The 26450-nt window shown below is 37.5% G+C and overlaps 1 protein-coding gene across 6 annotated transcripts in view; it reads right to left on the reverse strand.

The window, feature by feature from the left end:
• Positions 1-26450, reverse strand: part of RBPJ (recombination signal binding protein for immunoglobulin kappa J region) — a 277336-nt gene that overhangs the window by 13363 nt on the left and 237523 nt on the right. For 5 of the 6 annotated variants that reach the window (XM_049886403.1, XM_049886406.1, XM_049886408.1 and 2 more), the window contains 3 exons: positions 24912-24950; positions 15476-15571; positions 8545-8710 (listed from right to left, as the gene is read on the reverse strand). In XM_049886403.1, the coding sequence (XP_049742360.1) occupies positions 8545-8710; positions 15476-15571; positions 24912-24950 (301 nt within the window). The remainder of the gene's footprint in view (positions 1-8544; positions 8711-15475; positions 15572-24911; positions 24951-26450) is intronic. The other variant, XM_049886407.1, reaches the window with a different exon arrangement.

Genomic DNA, 26450 nt, shown 5'->3' on the forward strand with positions numbered 1-26450 from the left:
AACGCTGGACAACAGCTGAGCTGTAACAGTCATGGTGAGTCTAGAAGCGAGGTGGAGGAGGAGCAGGGACAACAGAGAAGCTAGGAGAACCTACCTGCTAACATGGGGAGCATTCGCTCATCAAAGCCATTTTAGGACATCGCTGGGTCACACCCCAAACAGTTCCCAAACATTTTGGGAACACAGAAAGGGAGCTAATCTGAGGAAGCTGTAGCCCGATTTTTTAAGGCGGCACAAATTGGCCGCGGGAGTTCGCAGACTGTGCAATTGGGAGAGGACGAAGGGAGACTGGTGCCGTGAGAGTGCTGTTGAATCTCGCTGAGGCCTGAGATGGGTGGGCACTAGGTCCAGGAGGAAGTACAAGGGCAGCAGGGCAAGGGGAATATCTCAGACTGAGGACACAGAGGGAAAAGGTTGGTTCTCTGCACACAGCAGGATACGTTGGGCCAGCCTGTGCAGGGGGCTGATGAGGGAAAAACATACAGAGCCTCAGGTAAGTCTAGCCCCACTGCTTACTTCAGCATCTTAGACCAGTTAAACCTCCCTTCCAGAGATCAAGCATCCAGAACTCCTGAATAAGCACTGAATGAAAAAAAAAACCTAAGGATAAGATGCCCTCTAGTGGTTCTCAAGAGAAGATATCAAGCCCACTGCCTCAGGTTCAATTCTGAATCACAGGGACCCTGCAGGGCAGAAGGGAGCTGCCCCATGGGGTTCCCAGCGCTTTGAGTCTTTGCGGATAAGGGCTTCCAAGTCTTTCTTCTGCAGAGCGGCTGGTGGGTGCAGGCCCTGGCCTTTTCTGTTGGCAGCCAGGTGCTTGGCCTTTGCACTACCAGAGTGTTCAATCTGAAAATTTCCCCACAAAAACCAGAATACAAAATTTAAAGTAAAAAACAAGATAACACAAGTTCAACAACAACAACAACAACAAAACAGTAAAACACATGAAATCACAAGACCAGAAAGACTAAGCAAAAGCAAGAGATGAAGATGAGAAACTTTCTCCTATGGAGACCACACTGATGAACAGAATTGATCATTTTCAGACTATGGTGCTAAAAGTTTTTAAAGAAAGCAAAAAGCACACAGAAAACAAACCTAGCAGAGATCAGGAAACAAATGGAAGAACAAACAATATGAGAGACTCGACAATGAAACTGAAAACATCAAAAAAACAAAGAGCACTACTGGAACTAAAGAATAAAGCAATTGAGTTATAAAACACAGAAGAAACACTCAACAATAGAGTCGGACAGAAGATAGAATACATGAACTAGAAGACAAAATAACTGAACTTATCAAGTCTTTAGAGGAACAAGAAAAAAGAAGAAAGAAAAGCAAGCAAACTCAAAAGGAAATATAGGATTCATTAAGAAAACTAATATTAGAATTACTGGAATCCCGGAGCACCATGACAATAACAAAGGCATAGAAACAATCTTCAGAGATGATCAGAGAGAATTTCCCAGACCTAAAGAGAGAAAAAAAAAAAAAAAATTTTTTTTTTTTTTAAAAGAGAGAACCAAGCCATCCCGAATGAGAAGGGACACAAAAAGATCAACTCTGTACCATATCCTAATAAAATTCTCAAAAATCAAAGACAAGGAGAGACTTTTGAAAGTGTAAGAGAAAAATGCAGTATACATGTCAAGTGTCTTTCATAAGAATCAACATAGGTTTCTCCACAGGAATTCTAGAGGCCATAGGACAATACAATGACATATATAAGATACTGAGTGAAAACAACTGCCGATTAAGAATTCTTTACTCAGCAAAGTTGTCATTCAAAAACAAGGGAGAAATCAAGACATTCCCAAACAAACAGAAGCTCTAGAAATTCACCACTACCAGACCAGCTTTGTAAGTATTACTCAAGACAGTACTGTAAAAGCAAGGACAAGAGCACTATATTAATACTCGTATCTATTTTTTTTATACCTGAGGAAAAAATAAATAAGAGACAGAAAGAGATCTTCAAAAAATGCAACAACACAGGCAATCATAAGGAGCAAGTACGATATTTTCAGGAACTGAACTCAATAATTAAATCCCACAAACAATACAATGTCAAGTTTGTAAGAAATACGCACAAAGTAAATGTATCAAATGTAGGTCGTATATTGATGTTAATGGAGACACACCAACAGAAATGGGGGAGGGAAAAGCATGTCAGGAGATTTATTATGTTAAGGTTGTATGTTAACTGTTGTTCATGTTAAACACTATTACCATTTTAAGTTGTGTAAGAGAATATATGGAGTAACCACTAAGCAATCACCAAGAAAAAACATTCAGAAGGAAGAAAGCAAAAAGGCTCATCACAAAAAAGCAGCCAAATACAAACAAAAACAGAAAAATCAGAGTAAAAAAACAAAGATAAAAACACTTAAAAAACATACCAAAATGAAAGGTGGAGGCACTTCATTTTTAGTAATAACCTTAAAAGTAAATGGTCTAAATGACCCATGTAAAAGACAGAGAGCGGCAGAAGGGACAAAAAAACATGATCCATCCTTTTGCTGTCTACAAGAAACACACCTTACACATAAGGAACAGACTAATAATAAAAGGATGGAAAAAAAACATTCCATGCAACCAGTAAACAAAAAAGAACAGGGCGGCCATACTGTTATCAGATGAAACAGACGTTAAATCAAAATCTGTTACAAGAGATAAAGGACATTACAAATAATAAAAGGGTCAATCAAGCAAAAAGACATAACCATTATAAATATATATGCATCTAACAGCAATGCACCAAAATACGTGAAACAAATACTGACTAATATGCAAAGAGAAATAGACAACTCCACAATAATAGTAGGGGACGTAGACACGCCACTTTCAATTACAAAAATATCTAGAAATAAGATCACTAAGGACACTGGGAACTTAAATAAAAGCATAAGCCAATTGGGACTAACTGGCTTAACACTCCACCCAGCATCTTAACAATACACATTCTTCTGCAGCACACATGGATCATTTTCCACAATAGACCATATGCTAGGACACAAAAAGAGTCTCAACAAATTAAAAAAAAAAAAAAAAGATTGAAATCATACAAAGCATCTTCTCTGACCATAACAGCATCGTCATGGATTGAACTGTGTCCCCCAAAAATATGTGTATCAATTTGGCTATGCCATGATTCCCAGTATTTTGTGACTGTCCATCTGATATGATTTTCCTATGTGTTGTAAATTCTATCACTATGATGGATTAGCGGCAGTCATACTGATGAGACCTACAAGACTAGATTGTGTCTCAAGCCAATCTTTTTTCAGATATACATAAGAGAAGCGAGTAGAGACATGGGGGGCCTCATACCACCAAGAAAGCAGCACTGGGAGCAGAGTGCATCCTTTGGACCTGGAGTCCCTGAGCCTAAGAAGCTCCTCGGCCAGGGAAAGATTGGTGACAAGGACCTTCCTCCAGAGCCAACAGAGAAAGTCTTCCCCTGGAGCTGACACCCTAAATTTGGACTTATACCCTACTAGGCTGTGAGAGAATAAATTTCTCTTTGTGAAAGCCATCCACTTGTGGTAATTCTGTTATAGCAACACTAGATAATTAAGAACTAGAAATCATAAATAGGAAAACAAATAAATGCATGGAAACTAAATAACACACTACCTAAAATCAAACGAAAATGAAAACACTGTGTATCAAAACCTTTGGGACAAAAGCAGTACTCAGAGGTAAAGTCAAAGCAATAAATGCCTACATTAAAAAAAGAAGATCCCAAATCATTAACTTTAACCCCAAATCATTAACTTTTTCTGATAGCAAAAGCCACCAGAAAAAAAGGAAATAATGAAGATCAGTACAGAAATAAACATAATAAAAAAATAGAATCAACAAAACCAGAAATTGGTTCTTTAAAAGGGTCAATAGAACAGACAAACCACAGGCTAGATTGACCAAAAAAAAAAAAAAAAAAAACGAAATGAAATTGGTGACATTACAACCAATCCAACAGAGATAAAAAGATCATAACTGATTACTATGAAACATGGTACTCCAACAAATTTGGAAACCGAGATGAAATGGACAAATTACCTAGAAACACACTACCTATCCAAACCAACACAAACAGAGGTAGAAAATTTAAATAGACCCATTACAAAAGCAGAGATTGATCATTTAAAAAAAAAAAAAAAAAAAGCCCCCCCCCCCCCCCCGGCCAGGACCAAATGTCTACACTAGAGAATTCTACCAAACATTCAGAGGAGAGATGATACCAAGAAATAAGACAGACTTGAAGAACTGATGCTTCTGAATTATGGTACTGGCGAAAAATATTGAATACACCATTGACTGCCAGAAGAACAAACAAATCTGTCTTGGAAGAAGTACAGCCAGGGCCCTCCTTGGAAGTGAGGATGACAGGACTTCGTCTCATGTACCTTGGACATATTATCAGGAGGGACCAGTCCCTGGAAAAGGACATTATGGTTGGTAAGGTACAGGGTCAACAAAAAAGAGGAAGACCCTTGATGAGATGGATTGACACAGTAGCTGTAATGATTGGCTCAAGCATAACGATTGTGGGATGGCATAGGGCCGGACAGTGTTTTGTTCTGTTGTACACAGGGCCACTATGAGTTAGAGCCAACTTGATGGCACCTAACAACAACATGAAATTGTTCTGCAACATTAAGACGAGTCTATAAAAATGGGCATTAATGTACTAAAGTGGATAGTAACAGGGTGCAAAATGAAATGTGTGTCTAAATGAAAGTCATTACATTCCAATGGGAAAGCTTAAAAATGTTGAGATCACGTAATTTGAGTATTAACATTAACGGATACGATCTATATCAGAAAAGAGAAAATACTGAAATCCAGCATAAATGATAAGATAGAGAGGCCAACGGGAAAGAAAAAAGAGCACAGAAGGTTAGGTCATAAGACCTATACACTAAGGCTTTTGCTTTGTTTGGGAAAAAACAACACACACACATTTCCTTGGAAAAAAAAGGAATTATGTCCTTAATTGGAAACCCTGGTGGCGTAGTGCTTAAGAGCTATGGCTGCTAACCAAAAGGTCAGCGGTTCAAATCCACCAGGTGCTGCCTGGAAACTGTATGGGGCAGATCAATTCTGTCCTTCGGGTCGCTAGGTGTTGGAATTGACTCAACAGCAATGGGTTTTGTTTTTATGTCCCTAATTATAAAAATCATGCCTCAGATGTCTTTACCATAACTATTGTTTTTAAAGAACTATGTGGCTATTGAACACAAACTACTTGATTCCACAAGAAAAAAAGAGAAAAGCCAACAACTAATGAAGTATTAAGGCTTTAATAAGTTAACAGAAACTAAAATTACATTTGCTTTACCATACTAAAAAAGGCTAAATTAGCTAAAGGAATTCTAAAACAGAAAATCACACATAGTAATCTCTATATAAATTAATACGAAAATAGTTTAACTTAAAAACAATTCCTTGAAAACATGATCTTTAGAAAATAAAAACGACCCTGAAATGAATAGCAGGTTTAATGCTGTAAAAAGAATACTCTAAGTAGAAAACAAAACAATGCTAAAAAGAGAGCTGTGGAGGGTGTAATATTTTAAATTAAGAAAAACACAAGTGTGCTAATTAGGGAAATGATTATTTTATAATTTACTTAGCTGCAACTATGTAAGAAATAAAGTTGAGGAAAAGAATATTTAACCCATTATAAACATCATTAAATGAAATCTCAGGTCCACAATGTTACCAACATATAGTCAAATGTCATGACCATAAACTTAAAGGTCCAGCTAAATATACTAGAATTTTGTTGTAATGAATATTTAAAATAAGTTCAAATACCTAATAATACAAAACGAATAGCCTTCTTTTTCAAAAATGACTAAGTGTATCATCCAGTGAACACAGTGCTAAAAGAAAACAGTATTTCTTTAAATGAATGGAGGTAAAGTGAAGCAGACCAGAGCAAAGTGTCTCTTTCTGAAGCGCAGTAGGCCACTGTTTGGGATTTGGGTACTGCTGGCCCAAATACACCATGTTCTTATATTTCATGCTCCCAGCACTGATTAGGTTTTTCTTTCAACCTGGAATGTCTTCTACTGACTCTCAACAAGTCTTATTTTGTACAGATTTCTCTACAAGCATTTTTCATAAAAATGAATTATTAACATACAAGTTTTGTTCACAGATAGTACACAATCCTATCGGTAGGTGTTTTAAATACAGCTAATGCTGTAGCTTTCAGATATTCGTCCCTCTTCTGCCAATTTCTAGGGCTTGGGGAAAAGTGTATAATGGTAGAAGTGGAAGAAACATATAATGGAAGATAGCATTATATCTCTGTCCATGCTGAGGCAGCCTTACTAGGTCTCCTGGGTGATGCAGTGGTTAAGAGCTCAGCTGCTAACCAAAAGGTCAGCAGTGTGAACCCACCACCCACTCCCTGAAAACCCTCTAGGGCAGTCCTGCTGTCTATGGGGCAGACTCAAAGGGCAACAGGTTAGGTCTCCTGGGAAAGGCTAAGAGTGATGCTGCTGGTTGGTTGGTTTGGTATTATTGTTGTCAGCTGCCTGCAGGTTCAGTTCTGGTTCGAAGCCCTGCTGAAAATTTGCATTTCTAACAACTTCCCTCCTGAAAATCTGCTTGTCTAACAAGTTCCCAGGAAGTGATACATAAGAATCACCTGGAGATCTTGTTAAAATGTAGGTTCTGATTCAGTGTACCTGAGCAAATGCAAATTCTCAGGAGGGAACTTGTTAGCAAATTCTAAGCAGGGGTTAGAAGCCCTGGTTGCTGGTCAAGTAGATTCCAACTCATGGCCACCCCATGTGTGCAGAGTAGAACTGCTCCATAGGGCTTTCAAGGCTATGACCTTTTGGAAGCAGACTGCCAGGTCTGTCTTCTGAGGAGACTCTGGGTAGTTTCAAACTGCCAAACTTTTGGCTAGTACTCGAATGCTTAACTGTCTGTGCCATCCAGAGGACTCCCTGTTTAGTATTACCTCTCTTAGAAGTACTGGAAGCTAGAATTGGTTAAAGGCAGAAATGAAGTTTGATTAAAGCAGTTATATATACTGGTGACTCAAATCCCTGACTTCTTGATACTATCTGATCTATAACCTACTGCGGTGGAGTCGATTTCGACTCACAGCAACCTTAGGACAGAGTAGAGCTGCCCCAAAGGGTTTCCAAGGCTCTAATCTTTACAGAAACAGACTGCCGCATCTTTCTCCCTCGGAGCTGCTGGTGGGTTCAAACCACCAACCTTTCAGGCAACAGCCAAGCACTTTAACCACTGTGCCACCAGCGCTCTTATGTGATCTCATCATTACTAAAAGGCTAAGTGGAAAGCTCTAGGCCATATTAAATCTGGGACTTTGTATTTAACAGGAATATGAGACACACTAAACTCGACTCAATGGCAACAGGTTTAGTTTTGGCTTTTTAAAATGTGTTATGACCCATTCTACCAGGCCACTACTTAAATCTATATTTTTAACTCAAAGGTCATAATTTAGAAATATTTTTACTACTCTACTTTTAAAAAAAAAATTAAACAACCTTTATCATAATGTTTTATCCCAAACCTAAAACACAGCAAGTCTTACTGATAAAAACTAGATACAAACAACCAAATTTCAAGGAGGTTGATATTAAGGTCTCTTAGTACTCACTTGTTATCTGTAAAATGACTAAAACTGGATTTGGTAGTACAAATCTTCTAGAGCTTACCACCGTCAACAATTACCCTCCAACCCCTATCTCTAGTGCCAAGTAGAATAAAACAAACACTAAGCTACTTAAACAGAGATGTACTGAAGGAAGAAAAGTTTTTTGTTTTATTTTTTTAAAAATTCATGCTGTCATGGAGATCAAAACTAACCAGTTGTCAAATTTTATATCAGGAGAAAATAATAGTTAAATTCTAAGTGAATAAAGAACTATTTCTGAATATTGATGGTACAGATTAAAATAAAATTAGTAAAACTAGTTGATAAATGTATTTCCCCAGCAAATTAATCAAAGAAAATCCTCTAAAAGTTTGCATAAAGCTGTTTGTGGTCATTCTTGTCTAAAGCATAGTTCTGCTCCACCCTGAAGCTAAGGAAAACATTTATGATCCTTATAACCCAAGTAAATGCTTCTAAGGTTTTGTCTGTAGCTCTTTGCTTCTAGTGTGAGACTTAGAGTGGAGTAAAACATTAGTAAACTATGTATTTCATAAAAATTTGAGTATCATGCCTCTACCAGACAGAAATGAGCAATTTGTCTCCTCAATTTATTATTGGCTTCTATTAGAAATCTCAGATTCACAGCCTGCTAAAACTTTTAGCAAGCTGGGAAGCTTACTGCACGCCACGTTTAGATGTAAATAGCTTGAGCTGCTCCACAAATCCAAAAATCAGTGGCTATTTGAGAGGTATATTCCTGGTTCTGATTTATGTACTTAAGAAATTGCTATCAGTAGCTATTGGAAAAAAAAAAAAAAAAAAACACCACCATGAAAACTATAATTTGGTACCTAGTGTGCCTTTAGGGAAGACCCAGCATAGTCTTGATTTACCTTTCCTTCCAAGTTCAGCTGCTGCATTTCTTGGTCACTATTTCCTATTCCAATAAATGCACAAGGTTGAGACTCTTGTTCAGAACAACCATCGCGTTCCATTTGTTCTTTTTTTTTCTTCCATCCACTGCCCATAAGATACACACAAGGAGGAGGGCAAAAAAACCTGAAGATGAAAAAACCATGCAATTAGATTCAAGAAAGCACTAACCACACTGAAATGTACTAAGTTAGCACCTGATGAAAACTTTTGGTAAAACCTTCCGTAACGCAAATTATCACTTCCACAGCACAGAAATCAAGACTTCCACAAAGACTACATTTGTCCAGGTGAGCTTCACCTCGATTGGAGTTGTGCGTTCATCTGGACTAGACACTTTTTAAGAATAGAGGGCTTCTCTTTAAATATTCAATTATTCAGAGTATATACTACTGGAGTTCAGCAAATTAGAGCTTCTCTGCCATGCTGCAAAACATGATACATCACCACAGAATCTGCAGTTACTAATTAAGGTCTACTCAAAACAATGTTTTTATTAATATTGACATTATTGTGATTGATATTATGTTTAACTTTATTTAGTAGTTAACCTAGAAAGTAGCATTAGAGCAACGCACAAGTAGAAGTTTTCAAAATATTAATAAAACTAAGTAAAATTAAAAGCAAAATACAACACTGGACAATGAGCTCTACGAGAGTAGTGCCGTGGTCTATATGTCTTATATCCCAATCACCAGGTACACCGTGAATGACTGAGAAATATTTTATGCTAAAAGAACAATACACCGTATTCTTTTAACTCACAGACTACCAACAAGTTTGTTTTGCTAGTTGCCAACAACCACCCCCTCACAGATACTTCCCACCTAGAATGACTTCCTTATAATCTTCTCTTGGTCAATTAAAGATAATAACAAAACTCTTGTTTCAAAGTCTAGTTCAAACCCCATATTTTACGTGGTTCAGACCATCAAACCAGTCCTTATGTAGGGTGTAATTCCCTCTGTGCTCAATTATACACACTGACTTGTACATTCTTTGACATTTATGCCATGTCTCTCCAAGGGTGAGAATATACTTAGTCAATCCGTACAGGAATTTCAGAACACTTAACTGTGCTTGCGCAGAACCTGTACATAGACTAAGGGGCAGTCGTTTGAACACAGCAAGGGGATAGAGTACGGTTGAAAATCAGGAAAGGTGAGTGTCAGGGTTGTATCCTTTCACCATACTTATTCAATCTGTATGCTGAGCAAATAATCCAAGAAGTTGGACTATGTGAAGAAGAACGTGGCATCAGGACTGGAGGAAGGCTCGTTAACAATCTGCGATATGCAGATGATACAACTTTGTTTGCTAAGAGCAAAGAGGACTTGAAACACTTAGTGATGAAGATCAAAGGCTAATCAAAGACTACAGCCTTCAGTATGGATTACGCCTCAACATAAGGAAAACAAAAATTCTCACTGGAGCAATAAGCAGCATCATGATAAATGGAGAAAATACTGAAGTTGTCAAGGATTTCATTTTACTTAGATCCACAATCAACGCCCCTGGAGGCAGCAGTCCAGAAATCAAATGATGTACTGCGTTGGCCAAATCTGCTGCAATAGGTCTATTTAAAGTGTTTGAAAAAGAAACAAACAAACAAAGCAAAGATGTCACTTTGAGGACTAAGGTGTGCCTGACCAAGCCATGGTATTTTCAATCGCCTCATATGCATGCAAAAGAAAACTGAACAATGAATAAGGAAGGCCAAAAAAGAATTGACGCATTTGAAAGCTGGTGTTGGCAAAGAATACTGAATATGTACCATGGGCTGACAGAAGAATGAATAAGTTTCTCTTCGAAGAAGTACAGCCAGAATGCTCCTTAGAAGCAAGGATGACAAGGCTTCATCTCACATACTTTGGACATGTTATCAGGTGGGACTAGTCCCTGGAGAAGGACATCATGCTTGGTAATCTTGGCAAGGTAGAGGCTCAGAGAAAAAGAGGAAGACCCTCAACGAGATGCACAGACACAGTGGCTTCAACAATGGGCTTAAACATTGCAACAATCATGAGAATGGTGCAGGATCAGGCAGTGTTTCCTTCTGTTGTACATGGGGGTCACTATGAGTTGAAACTGACTTGAATGCACCTAACAACAACTCTCCAAGAGGGGCTGAAACTTCAAAGCTTATAGTAGTCAGGAGGGCCCTGGTGGCACAGTGGTTAAGCACTCGGCCACTAACCAAAAGGCCAGCAGTTTGAACCCACCAGCCATTCTGTGGGAGAAAAATGTGGCAGTCTGCTTCGGTAAAGATTTACAGCCTTGGAAGCTCTAAGGGACAGTTCTACTTCGTCTTTAGGGTTGCCATGAGCTGTAATCAACTCAATGACAATGGATTATAGATCAGATACGTAGTGAGAAGCCAGGGATTTGACCCACCAGTGTAATCTAACTGCTTTAATTAAACTTCATTACTGCTCTTAACCAATCCAGCTTCCAGCACTTCTAATGGACGTAATACCACACACACATGCACACACACACATTCCTGTCCTTGTGGAACTTACAGTCTAATACAAGAGAGAGACAAAAAAAGATAACTGAGTAAAATAATGCGTATACTCTGTTAGCTGATGGTAAGTGCTGAGTGAAAAAAAGTAAAGCAGGGAAGGGCTACTTGAAATGCAGAAGACCCAGAATTGACCAGGAAAAGCTTCCTTAAGAAGGTGACTTTCAGTGAAGAGACCTGGAGCCATGTGACTATCCGGGGTGAGAGTGTTTCAGCAGAGCGAACAGCAAGTGCAAAGGTTCTAGGGTAGGACCACAATCAGCTGTAGGAAAACAATACAATCGGCTGGAGTGGAGAGAAAGAGGCGAGGGCAATAGGAGATGAAGCCAGAGAGGTTAATGAGGAAGTAGACCAAATAGGCCCTGGGGGTCAAGCTGACTGAGGAGGACAGCCTCTGGAGTCTTCTCATTATTGATCTCAACCAACTGATACGAATCAGAATAGTTTTTGTGCCTGCATATTGGTACTGAAGCCACTGACATAAACGTCACCATCATAATGGGCCCAGTTCCAGGTCACTCCAAGTTTGGAGGGATGCCTGGATTAGCTGGCTACTTCTGCAGTTGGTTCAGTTCAAGTCTACACCAGGGATCTTTGTGGCCTCTAATGCTGGGAGCCACCCATGGCACAGACTCAAAACACCTAAGCTGGCATACTCTCAGGAGGTTGAGAAGGCATCAATTTTGGAAACTTGTCTCTTGTTGGAGCCCTGGCTGTGTAGTGGTTAAGTGCTACGGCTGCTAACCAAAGAGATCAGCAGTCCAAATCTACCAGCCGCTCCTTGGAAACCCTTTGGGGCAGTTCTACTCTGTCCTATAGGGTTGCTATAAGTTGGAATAGACTCAAGGGGAATGAGTTTGGGTTTTGTTTGTCTCCTGTTGGTATTAGTCAATTGGTATAAACCTATAGGTCAGAGTAGAACTGACCCAAAGAGTTTCCAAGGAATGGCTGGTAGATCGGAACTGCCGATGTTTTGGTTAGCAGCTGAGCTCTTAACCACTGCACCACCAGGGAAATTGGTATACTAGCTATAAAAATCAAAAAGCTGTGCTTTAGTATAGCGCACCAAATGTAGTAGTCAAATCTCTTATGAGCTATTTATAAAAAAGTACTTTTATTGCACATCTGAAAAATATAAAGAGGGCTAAAACTATAAAAGACTGAATGGTGCTTATTTTCTCAAGAATACTGTGAGATAAAAGAATGTAACTAACAGAGTATAAAATTAGACAGGCTAATGGGAAATTCTTTGCCACTCAAGACACTGACCCCTTGGTCTCTCTTCAAAGTGCTTTCCAGTCATATAGTAAATGTGAGAAAAACTTTTAAAAAGACTCTTCAACAGTCTGAGATAGCCTTATTTAAGTCGCAATACAAGAAAGCAGTAAATACAAAATAATCTAAATATTGAGGTTATTTCTGTGATGTGATGATGAACTTATATTTTAAACAACCCAATGAATCAAATTTTCATTTCCACACATTTAAATAATAATACAATAATCAAACAGAATATAAACATGCACTCCCAAAAAAGAATACAGACAAAAGAAAGGAAATTGAAGAAAGCGAGTATAAGGGGGAAAAAAAGGCCACCTAATTAAAGAAAAATTAAAATTCATCTTTATGATGGTGTGTAAAATGGATGATTTTTAAAATTTGGACAGTTGGTTGATATGTGCTTTTTTTTTTTTTTTAACTTTGTGCCACTCAGTGAAATTTGAATTTTGAGAAAGAACTATTCTCCACACATTTATTCTAGAGAAAGCCTGACAAATGAGTGGCCAGCTTAGAGTTTACCAGCTGCTAAGAAAGGGTGATACCCCTATTAAACAATGTTCCCTTTATTCTCACATCCCTCAACAGCTAGAACTGAGCAACTATGACAATGCTTTTCTCTGCCACTTGGTGGCGATGGGCACACATTTAAAATTCCATTCACTTCATAGTTGACACAGTATTTTCAAAGAAAGATTCAACAACTTTTTCCTCAAAATTTGAGATGAGGTCTGGAAAATAACTTACAGATTCAAAGAAGCCTTTTTATTCTGCCCAATATATAACATAAGTTAGGTTAGACAAAATCCAAATTCACAACTCCACCTTTGCAGAAAAAATATTACTCTGATAATTACTCACTTCAAAAGTACCATATTTAGGAACTTTTTGTTCACCACAGTTACTTCAATTAATATACATTCTCAGTATGACTTCAGAAACATAGTTTAACTGTCCAAATGACTTCCTTTAACTGTCTCAACAGCAGCACTATTGCCTTCACCCCTGCTTAATTATGTCCCTAAAGACAAAGTTAATGTTAATAATGTTTAATGGTATATTTCTATCTTTAATGGAAAATTTCCTCTATACAAAATAATCTTTTTAAGAAAAGGTTATTTTTTAACCTGTGAAGATCTTCTTTGATGAAACATTAAAACTAACCACAACTGCTGATGAGATGCCGGGTGGGTAATGCAAATACATGTTGGTTATTGGACACAAAAGTTAACATCAAGAACAATCTAAAATTCGAGGAAAAAAATTTCTGACCAAATATTTCTAGCATCATTCACTGGAGTTACATGCCAAGAGGAGATGGCCAGTGTGGTCATGCCTCCAGGTCACCCTCATGCTTTATGCCTTAGCAGCTCTTCAGAAAGGCCTGGACCTACATTAACAAGAAGGCTGGCGGCGCCTCTTCCTCTTTCCACTTGTCCCCACCGCAAGCATGAGTAAGGTGCCACATCTCTTCCTTCAGCCCAGGAAGAAACCTCAGCTGGGCTTGCTAGTGATCCAGGGAGCAGTCCCTTACTACTAATACTTTAAAAACCAAATTCAGTCACTTTAATGGGCTTCCTCAAGTTACCTTACTGCTACTGAATCTGCAGTATCAACTTCTTAAAACAAGGAGTCATGATCTTGATTGGTTTCTATGTTCCAAATCATTTTAAGTATTATATATTAACATTCAACTAAATAAACAGAAAAGGAAAGAAGATAATTAAATAATCTGTTATTGTAAAGAAAACTGTAGATAACAACTCTATCCCATAACTTAGCTCCAAATCAAATGATTAAGTTTATTAAAAGATAAAATAATCAGAAATTTAGTAAACTGAATAACTTAATAAACTTGCTCAATGTTTTTAAAGATAAAACTATCCATTAAATAGCTTCACCTTTTCAGCTCAGATTGAGATGAATTTAAGTAAGGGACTTCCTAATTTTCACCTAGCATTTAAATTAATTTTAATAACAGATTTACATTTCCCCTTCTCTTATACATATGCTAAGATACCCTTTATCTCAAACTCTCTAACATTCCAGTCGTTCCTTTCAGCCCAGTCCCCAAATATGAGTTGTCTGTTATTCCTTCGCCTACTTCAGTTTAGTGCCTTTCTAAATAATCCAAAACATCCTTCATCTTCCCCTACAAGCAGGCTATCCTTGACCATGGAGTGCTTAACCAAAAATACTGCTAGACTAAGGGTCAAGAAACTATTAACAAGTAAATTCCAGAACACAAATGAAAAAAAAAAAAAAAGGAACAACAAAAATTCTCAACTGTAAAAAAAAAAAAGTTTTTAATGCTGAAGTTTATAAGATACTGTGGGAAAATGCTAACTACAAGGATGACTGTGGTCACTGTGAGCCAGGGGGTTTGAACCACCAACCTTTTGGTTAACAGCTGGGTGTTTTAATCACTGCACCACTAGGGTACCTACCAGCTCTGCTCTGTCACTATGAGTAGAAAATCGACTCGGTGGCACCTAACAACAACAATAACCTGATTTATAGGCAATTTTTGCAGTGCCCACATCCAGCTGGCATGAGAGAGTACCAGACCACTTTTGCTGTTCCTTCTTAACAATCTCAACAGACAGGTCAAGGTAGAGAGGACCACAAGCTCGCTCTTTACAATTGCTCCCTACTTCAACTCAAAAAGGGCTCAGGCCAGTTTTAGGATCAGGGATTTGTTTCGTCTTTTGTTTTTTTTAATGGTATTTTGGGGGTCACATTTGTTAATAAAAGTACATTCCCTACCAAAAGGAAAGCTACTTTTTGAAGGAACTAATTTATCGTGGAACTATTCAGAGGACATCAGGCAGCCCCAAAGAAAAATGACAAATTATTTCCTTTTGTGAAATCTTAGCCAGACCATCTTTACTAAAGGCTCCTTCTGGCTTGAATATGCCCCAATTCATTTGGTTTTTCTTCTTCCACAGAGTCAAATCCACTATTTCATTTTGTGCTTGCAAATTAACCCAATTAATAGAAAGGATTCTCTGAGGTGCATATTAACCCATCATTTGCAAATCATGTGACAGCTACAACAGAACTATCTACCAGAAAGACAATAATCTTACCTCTTTTCATTTCCATATGACTTCTGTGCGACTTTTGCATGAAGAATAAGTACTGTTTGATCCCCTCGTTCTTTTAAATAATTTCGCATAGCTTCCCTAAAATCAAATATAAATATTCTTATTACAGGGGTGAAATTTTTGATGATAGTTTTTCTTTATTACTATTGTCAATTAAATTACCTGTAATGAGAGGAATGCTTATGAATATTTCTTAAACAAGCAAAACTAAAAATAACAACAAAGCAAAACAAACCCATGAATTAAATGGAAAGAGTACTATACAGTGGAGCAATAAACAGGGCTAATTTTTATGCTTTTTTGTTTTATAAAAGAAGAAATTGTCCTTCATTCTGTGGAATTTATGATTTAACACAGTGAACTCACAACTGCAACTTCTAGAATAACTATAATTACCATGTACACTATTAATTTGGCCTGAAACTGTCATTTAAAAATTAATGACATGCAATACTTTTGTACTTTAATAACTTAGTTACCCCCAACAATCTCTCCCTCGGCTATTAGGATCAGTGTTTTCATGAATACAAAAGCCATAATAAATCATTAAGTCGCCGGATTTATAGCATGATTCTAAAATGACAATTCCTACATAAGAACAAAAAGGGGCTATCATTTATATACAAATACACAACTACCCTTAAAGATGTTACTAAATACATAACAAAATTTAATAAAGGCTATTTGAAACTAGAAACCCTGGTGGTGTAGAGGTTAAGAGCTACAGCTGCTAACCAAAAGGTTGGCAGTTTGAATCCATCAGGTACTTCTTGGAAACCATATGGGGCAGTCTGACTCTGTCCTACAGGGTTGCTAAGAGTCGGAATTGACTCAACGCCAACGGGTTTGTTTTTTTTTTTTTTTTTTTGAAAATAGTAAAAAACTGAGTTAATTTTGGAAAAAACACAAAGTTAATTCTTCAAGTACACACTATTCCAATTCCTTATTTGTTATGCAAATTTCAATAGAAGTTCAATTTTTTTTAAGTATATTTACTCATCAAAATATTTTGCTAAGCAGTATTATCTATTACAAAGAAAGAAAGTTCTGTACAAATCAAACTATCACACTTCTGAACTGGGAGAATCCTAATTCTTGAGAAGCTTGCGTACCACAAAGTTAAAAACAAGGAGATTGAAAAACAATCGCCAAGGAATATTTTTAAAAAATTAAACGCTATTTTATTGATATTATAAATAAGACAATGAATGTACAGTATTAAGAGGACTGAAATGCAATAATAGCAAGTTATTAAATGTGGGTAATTCTAGACTAATGAGTCACAAAAGCGGCCAACCAGCAACCTAACAGGAAAAGTGCTAATGGAGAGCACCAAAGACTTGGGATTCCTCTATTAAAACTACAAACTAAACAGGGCAAGTAATATGATCTATGTTCATCCCTGTTAAGTAGTGTATATTTAATTATTGATCTTAAGAGACTGATTGACACACACACACATTCCAATCTCCTCACCATTCTATGGTACCAAGGATACAAAACTTGGTTCTAGGCCATCTCTGTCACTTACAAATTAAGTAGCTGGGGCAACTCATTTAACCTCTAGTTTCCATATGTGGAAACGGGAGATAAAAATGCCTACCTAACACAAGGTGGTTGTGGGATTAAATGATATCACCTAGCTGACAACTGTATTTACTAACCGAAAACCTGTTACTGTGCAAGGCACTGCAAGTAACACTGGGATTGAGAACTGATCCCTAACACTGAGAAAAAGAATGTTTGGAAACCTAACAACGAATTATAATGAAACACATAACCTAAATAGAAGTATGTACACAAAGCACAAATAGAAGAATGCCTATGTAAAGGGAGGGATGGAGACAAAGAAACACATGCTAGGAAAAGCTTCTCAGAAGAGCTAAATCCTGAAGGAAGAGGAGTAGACAGAGGAAGTGGGAGGAGGAAAGCATCAGGCATTCAAGGGTCGGGAAGCAGTGAGCAATCCTGCACATGGAAGATTCAGGCTGAAGAGTAAGGTTGTAACCCAACAGTGGCTAATACTTCTTGAGTATTTGCTATGTGCCAGGCCCTGTATTAAGCACTTTAAATGTATTATTTCACTTAATCCTCATAATCCAAAAAGGTTTTTGTCATCACTATTTTGAAGGACTCGCCCAAGGTCTCACACTAAGTGGCAGTCCGGAGTTGAAACAAATTCTGCAAGATCCTAAAGTGAGCCACGGCAGTGAATAAAATTGACAAGATGAGTGGAGACAGATTGTGAGAGGCCTGTCCAATGCTTTTAAAGTGGATATTTGCAAACCGAAAATACTATGTATAAAAGTGTAGGTGAATTCAAACATCACTTACAGTAGATTACAAACAGTGGTAGCAAGTAATAAACTCTCTAAGAGATCTGGAGAGACATAATGTTCAAAACAAATTCCATCTCTTAGTAAATTGGGAAAATACCATCGTTCAATTTTATCTGTCTCATTACAGAAAAACACCACATTATGGAACTTGAATTTTCAATCTATACTAGAGGCAATGAAAAACTTTTAAGTTTTTTAAACATATAATTAATTTTTCTTTTTAATTAGTTAATTCTAGTGGCAGGAGTCCCTCAGTGGCACAAGTGATTAAGTGCTCAACTACTAGGTGGTTCGAACCCACCCAGAGGCACCTGGAAAGACAGGCTGGCGATCTGCTTCCAAAAGCTCACAGCTTTGAAAACTCTATTGAGCACAGTTCTATTCTGACACACATGGGGTCACCATGAGTCAGAACCGACTCAAGGGCAACTAACAATTCTAGTGATTAGAATTAGCTAACTCTAGTGGCTAGAACCAAAAAAACTAAAACCTCTGCCGTTGATTCTGACTCACAGCAACACTATCGGACAAAGTAGAACCGCCCCATATGGTTTCCAAGGCTGTAAATCTTTATGGAAGCTGACTGTCATATCTTTCTTCCTTAGAGAAGCTGGTAGGTTCAAACCACCAAACTTTTGGTTAGCAGCTGAGCACTTAACCACTACGCAAAACATACATAAGACAAACTAACGAAAAGGCCAACAAGCTAAGAAGGATGTTAACAGAAGGTAGTAGAAAAAAAAAAGTAGAAGGGAAGGAGAAATCTTTATATCTTTTGTTTTGGGGAGGTGGGTATATATTACATAATAATATATGTAATTAAACAGCAAAGCACCTGGAATGACAGCCCATATATGAAGAACCACTAGATTAAGGGAAACCAAAAATATTCTAACAGTAAGATGCCAGACTCTTTGTCTTTTAAGAAACAATAGGGGAAATTTTATCATTGGAAAAACATGCTCTAGGTGCTGAATACTTACTAGTAGAATTACTAGGCTGTATTACTGAATCGTTAAAAAGGTTAAATCACAACGAATTTAAAGTTAATACATTTGTTGGAACAGTTACTCAATTTCTGAGAATAAGTTTTGAAGCATATTCTTTATTAATTTCATTTTTAATGATTCCTTAAAACTATAAAATATTCATTACAAATTGAAACCAATGAAAAATTATTTGGCGACTATCATGGAGCACTGGGAAAGTGGGAGATTTTGTTTTTATCAACATTTTTTATTTTATCAATAATTTTACTAATATTAAATCTTGGCAATGCCATTCTAACCTTGTTGACAACACATGTAAACAATCACTGTCTTTGGGATTTTTTGGGCTGTGCTTAAGCTTTTTAACTCTCAAAGTTTTTTTTTTACACTACAAACAAATTCAGAGAAAGAATGCCAAAATGAAGGAGAGTCGTGAATGGTAAAATAAGCTCTGGTGCTGTCTGTAACGAGCCGACTTTTGCTAGTTTCGCCACTGGGGGGAAGAGAAGTCTGCAATGAAGTCTGAGAAGCAGGATCAAGCAAGTGGGCAAACCTGGTCCCAACAATCAAGGCAAGAGAGAATTTAAGGGAAAACAGTGAATGGTATTAAATAATACAAAATACTCAAGTAAAATAAAGATTAAAAATTTGGCCGTTACTTAATCGGACAACATAGTAAGAATCCTTTCAGTAGAGGCCGTGGTGAGGAAAGGCACTGAAGCAAGCTGCAAAATCAATGGGAGGCAAGAAGTGCAATGAGGACAGACCAGGCTTCTAAACAATCTTGGCTGTTAATGGAAAAAAACGAGGGAAGAACTGGAATAGGGAAATAACTGAGGGCTAGGGTAGAAAAGTTTGTTTCTTGGTAGAATTTTTTTTTTTTTAATTTGAAAAAATGTTTTTATTCATAAAAAGATGATATGGTGCTTAGGTGTCAGGGTCCTTGCCTGAGACTGTTATGGGAGCTATCAGTCTCCAACCTCACTGCTGGTATAAACTTCGTTATTTTACTAACGTTCACAGACGGTAAAATGACTCCTTCATTAGCCCTAGCTCTTTTCTACAGAAACTCTCTCACCTAATCAATAACTGCATCTACTGAACTACAAAATTAATGGCGCAGAGGTTAAGAGTTCAACTGCTAACAAAAAGGTCGGCAGTTCAAATACACTAGCAGCTCCTTAGAAACCCTATGGGGCAGTTCTATGTTCTATACAGGGTCGCTATGAGTCAGAATTGACTCGATGGTAAAGGGTTTAATTTTTTTAAAAACAGCTTTTATTACTGGTGCTTTTTTAAGGCTTATGATAAGCTACAAAGAAACACAAATAAGAGAAAGTGAAGATACAGGACCAAAAAAACCTAGTAGCTATCAAATTGGGTGCCTTTTAAGTGGCTGAAGTACAGCACATGCGGAATTCTGAAAAATGAGTTTGGACAGACAGGGTGGTGTGAGATTTGGTCATGCCCAAAGTGCCGTGTTAATTAAGTGTGGATTTGATCCATAGATTAGTGTTTCTCGAAGTAAATTCCTCGGAGTAAAATCTTCCTTAGTAACACAGTTCTGAGGCCCAATACATGTGGAAAACACTACCTACCGTATCTTCCTCTAGGGCACAAATTACAATAGTTTTTAGGTAACAATGTTTTCCAGTATCCTTTAAATACATTATTCTGAAAACAGAACCCTTTGCTTCCTCACCACTTACACACACCCCTACCCACTGGTCCAAGGGGTAAGTGATGTAAACCACAGCAGGGGTGGGTGGCGGAGGGGAGAAAGTGTTTTGAGTTGGGAGCTAATCATGGCCAGCCCCACCTGCAGCAGGTGAGAAATAAAGCTGACCACAAAGATGGGAAGTCAAGTCCAGCCAATCATCCTTACCACCAGGCTCAGCCCCTGCACTTCTCAAACTGGACTGTTGCTGCAAATTCCAAATAAAAGTTCAAATTGAACATTTCTGTCTTACAGTAAAGAAACCTATATAACTTGGTTGACTCAAGTATTTCTAATTTCCCACACACACACTTGAAGAGAAATACCGCTATAGGCCAAGGGTCAGCAAAGCATGCCGGCTGCCTGTTTTTGCACTTCATGGAAGCTAAGACTTAGGCTTTCACGTTTTTAAAGGGTTGTAAAAAAGAAAGAAAGAAAATGCAACAGAGACAGTATGTAGCCCTCAAAGCCTACAACAATACTACTATTTGGCTCCTTACAGAAAACATTTGCTGACTCCTAGTAGTTAGGAGCCCTGGTGGTGCCACGGTTAATGCACTCAGCAGCCAATCAAAAGGTCCGCCATTTGACTCATCAGCCGTTCTGCAGGAGAAAGATGTGGCAGCCTGCTTCAGTAAAGATTTACAGCCTTGGAAACTCTGTGGGGCAGTTCTACTCTGTTCTATAGGATTATTATAAGATCGCTATGGTCAGTATCACCTTGGTGGCAGTAGGTTTAGTATTGAGTTGAATTGTGTCCCATCAAATTTCATTGTGCATCCAGAACCTAGGAATGTGACCTTATTTGGAAATAGGATCCTTGCAGTTATAACCCTTGCAGATGAGGTTATACTGGTTTAGGGTAGGCCCTAATCCAATGACTGGTGTCCTTAGAAGAGAGAAATTTAGATACACATGGGGGGAAAGCCACGTGATGACTGAAGCAGAGACTGGAATGTTTGTTGCATCTAAGTTAAGGACCCCAAGGATTGCCAGCAGCCAGCAGAAGCTAGGAAGAGGCCAGAAAGGATTCTTCTTCCCTAGATCCCTTGAAGGGAAGGTGGACAGGCTGACATCTCGATTTCAAGTACTAACCTCTAGAATAGGAGAGAAAAAAAATTTTGTTTCAAGCTACACAGTTTGTGGTACTTTGTTTATGGCAACCCTAGGAAACTAACAGGGGGTCCCTGGTGGCACAGTGGTTAAATGCTCAACTGCTAATCTAAGGGTTAGGCAGTTCAAACCTACCAGCCGCTCTGTGGAAGAAATATGTGGCAGTCTGCTTTTGTAAACATTACAGCCTTATAAACCCTATGGGGCAGTTCTCTGTCCTGTAGGGTCGCTATGAGTTGGAATTGGCCCAACGGCAGTGAGGATGGTTTTGATATATATATAATATACCAAAAACTCATTGCTGTCGAGTTGATTCTGACTCATAGCAACCCTACAGGACAGAGTAGAACTGTTCCATAGAGTTTCCAAGGAGCACCTGGTAGATGCAAACTGCTGGTCTTTTGGTTAGCAGTCATAGCACTTAACCACTACAGCACCAGGGTTTCCATATATATATATATATATATATATATAGTCACTATGAGTCAGAATCAACTTGATGGCAACAGGTTTCGTGGGTTGTGTGTGTATGTATCTATATCTATATATATCTGGTAATTGAAAATATATTTATATAGGCCTGTGAGACAAGCTATATGTTCTCAGCCTACTTGATCTGCAGTATTTATGCAATGTATTTTAAAAGAATTTTTTTTTTTTAATTTTGAAATAATTTCAGGCTTACAGAAAAGTTGCAAGAATAGCACAAAGAATTTTCAGTTATCTTTCACCCAAGCTGGAAACCCTGGTGGCGTAGTGGTTAAGTGCTATGTCTGCTAACCAAAGGGTCAGCAGTTTGAATCTGCCAGGTGCTCCTTAGAAACTCTATGGGGCAGTTCTACTCTGTCCAATAGCGTCGCTATGAGTTGGAATCAACTCGACGGCACTGGGTTTGGTTTTTGGTTTGGTTTACCCAAGCTGCCCAAACGTTAACATTTTACCATATTTGCATATTATGGTTTTTTAAACCATTAAGAATAAGTTATAGACATAATGCTCATTTCCCCCCCAAATACTTCAGTGTTTATTTCTTAAAAACAAGGACCTTTTCTTACACAATCACAAAATAATGATCACAGATATGTAAGAACACAGTGCTTGGTAAAGCAGAGGGTCAGTGAAAAAAGAGACAGACCCTCAACCAGATGGACTGACGCAGTGTCTACAATAATGTGCTTGTGGATTGTGAGGATGGGGCGGGACTGGGCAGTTTTTCGTTCTGTTGTACACAGGGTCACTATGAGTTGGAATAGAACTGATGGCACCTAACAACTCCACAAATTTTATTCGAATTTTGCCAACTGTCCCACTATTGTCTTTTGTGGGGGAGAAGTAGGTGAGAAACTACTGCCTGAAGGCCAAATTCGGATAGCCACTAGTTTTTGTAAACAAAGTTATCTGGAACAGAGCCATGGTCGTTCATTTACATATTGCCTACATCTGCTTTGAGGATACAAGAAAGAGCAGAGCTGAGTAATCACAGCAGACTCTGTGGCCCACAAAGTCTAATATATTTACTATCTGGCCCTTTATGGAAAAGGTTTATCAACCCTAGCTTTATAGCAAAAGGAAAAAAACTTCCCTGGCTCAGAACAATTTATATTTAATTGTCATGTCTCTTTATTCTCCCTTAATATGGAATGATTCCTCAGTCTTTGTCTTTCCTGACCTTAAGATTTCTGAGGAGTAAATGCTATTTATTTTGTTGAATGTCCCTTGTTTTGTGTGTTTTCCTCGTGATTAGATTTAGCTTATGCATTTTTGGCAAGAATACCACTAAACTGATATTGTGTCCTTCTCAGGATACACATGATACTGATTTGTCCGTTACTGGTGATGTTAATTTAGATCACATATTAAGGTGGTGTCCTGCCATGTTTCTTCACTGTAAAATCACTATATCTTCCCTTTATAATCCATACAAATTTTGTGATGATACTCTTTGAGGCTGTGTAAATATCTTGTTTCTCCTGAGACTTTAGACCAATAGTTTCAGCATCTGTTAATGGTTTTTGCCTGAAAAAATTATCACTTCGGTGGATGTCAAATAGTTGATTTGCTAATTCTACCATTCATTCTACATTTCTTAGATGGCACTCTTCTGTAAAGAAAAGCCACTTTCTCTCCCCTATTTATTGATTCATTTATTTATCTCAGAAAATACGTCTAAACTGTCATTTTATTCTATGGGTTTTAGTCCATAACTACCATTACTTATTTTAATAATCAAATTGCCCTACATTTGAGCAGTAGAAGCACCTTCAAACTGGCTCTTGTATCTTTCTGACATGTCCTCACCACTCTGAGTACAATAGCTTTTTTTTTTTTTTTTAAATAGCAGTAATTTAGAACAACCTAAATGGACATCAACTTGAAATTTAGATTTAAAGAGTGATCCGAAGTCAAACGAAAACCATGGAACCATTAGAGAGAACAAGGCAGAAGATGCTCTGTTAATTAGGGTTAAAACGTGCAGAACAACAGTAGTGTGTGATCCCAGTAGAGTTTAAAAAGAAAAAGACAGACATATGCTTATAAATGCATACAATTTTCTTGAAAAAGAAAAGAAATCATTAACAATGCAGGGTTAAAATTAACTCTGGGACTGGTGATGTGGAACTGTGTCTCTTTTTACTTTACAACCTCTGGCTGTTAGAAATTCTGCATCATTTTCAAGACTAACCATTTTATAATTTACATTTTTAAATCAAAATGTGTATTTAAAATTAATTTACATAATTAGAACTAGAACAAGTATACTGTCATTGAATATGAGTAAAATTTGAGTGTAGAAATTCTGCATCATTTTCAAGACTAACCATTTTATAATTTACATTTTTAAATCAAAATGTGTATTTAAAATTAATTTACATAATTAGAACTAGAACAAGTATACTGTCATTGAATATGAGTAAAATTTGAGTGTTTTTTTTTTTTAAATACTTTTCAAAAAAATATTCATTAAATATCTTTCAACTCTCACCTGTAATCAACAAATTGTGATTGGCTAAATGTAGCTAGATACAGAAAGCTTTTTTACATTTTAACCCTTGTTATAGTCCCCATATAATACTCAAGATTAATTTTTGAAAAGGTTTCATTTTCCCTTTTGAACTATATATCCTCTTATCCTGTATTTTTTTGGGGAGGGGGGAATGACGGAATAAACTTAAGAACAACTTATGTAGTTGTTTCTAAAATGAAAGGACCTACAGTCTAATAAAATGTTTGAGTGAAAGGGTAACTAATACAATGCTTACCTAGTGAGTCGTTTAGGTTGAGGCCGCTCACCAAATTTCCTGGAAAAAACAAGAAAAGAAAGAGAAAAAAAAAAAAAAACTAAATAAACTGTATGATATACTCTCCACAGTAAGGTTTTTAAGTACCATGAAGTCTCTTTTATGACTTACACTTCAACACTACTGAAGAAAAGTGAAAATAGAAATCCTCCAGTAAACATCTGTACCCAGAACTAACAAAATGTGTATCCTAAAATGGCTCTTAAACAAAACCTATACACCCTAAACAGGCCTTAAGTGCCCACTCTGAGCAAGTAGCACACTCATCAGATGAGAATGACAGGTAGCATCAAGAGATGTTTCTCAAATGACAAATAACTGAAGACCTCCAGTCTGACAGTCTACAGCCCTCAGAAAAAACCTCAGAGCCCAAGAGGTGGTGTGGAGCACATCTAGGCTTGACTGACAAACAAGTCATATTATTATTTTTTTTTAATTATGTGACCCAGACCTCAAATTCATCGTTCCAATTGAATAGGTATATTTTAAAACTGCTGGCTATGCAAACTACAAGGTCCCTCACAAGAAACCATTATTGGGACTAAATGAAAATCAATCTCCAAAAATGAAAATATTAAGTTTAAAGATTAAAACACAAAGTTTGCCATTACATGAAAAATTTGAGACAGTTAATGCTATCACATAAAAAGTCCAACCAGTCTCACAATGACAAGAATGAAAGCTTAGGCTGGTAAAATTTCGGCTGACTATCTCAGAGCAGATCAAATAAAGGATGTTACTGAGGCTGAGATTCCAAGCCCCATCTTACCAGTAAGTAGCTTATGGGACCTCAGCAACTTAATGAATATCTGCCTCAACTTATCCATCGGCATTTCGGCAGATAATTCCCTAAAGTCCCCCTCCCCACATGAATATTTCCTGATTTTTCAATTCAGCACGGTTTCTACGTGTGTACACACCTAAAGATGTAATTACATGACATAACAATTGTAATAACAAAACTTCACCATAAGGAAAACTCTTGTTCTGACCTATGCTGACCAAGAAGATGTCCGAGGGTTTATTATTTTACTCATTAACAAATATTTCTTGAATATTAATATAGATAAAACATATACTGGGTTCTATCAGAGATGCAAAGATACTCCCAAAAATCTGATTAAGGTGTATGACAAGCACCAAAAGAGAAGATGGTGGTGGCAAAGGCTATTAATGGCAGCAGGTAATGCCTATTAATAGCAGCAACTACTACTGACAGATGTCTATCATGTGTCACGTACTATGCTATACATTTTTATACATTATCCTATTTAATTCTTTTTTTTAATAGTTCTTATTGTGCTTTAAATGAAAGTTTACAAATCAAGTCAGTCTCTCACACAAAAACCCATATACACCTTGCTACACACTCCCAATTACTCTCCCCCTTAATGAGACAGCCCGCTCTCTCCCTCCACTCTGCTCTCTCCCTCCACTCTCTTCTCGTGTCCATCCTATTCAATTCTTATAAAATAATCTTATAAGGCACATGTTGGCTTC

Source organism: Elephas maximus, chromosome 5 (assembly GCF_024166365.1).
Source record: "Elephas maximus indicus isolate mEleMax1 chromosome 5, mEleMax1 primary haplotype, whole genome shotgun sequence".
In the NCBI taxonomy this organism is placed as follows: domain Eukaryota; kingdom Metazoa; phylum Chordata; class Mammalia; order Proboscidea; family Elephantidae; genus Elephas; species Elephas maximus.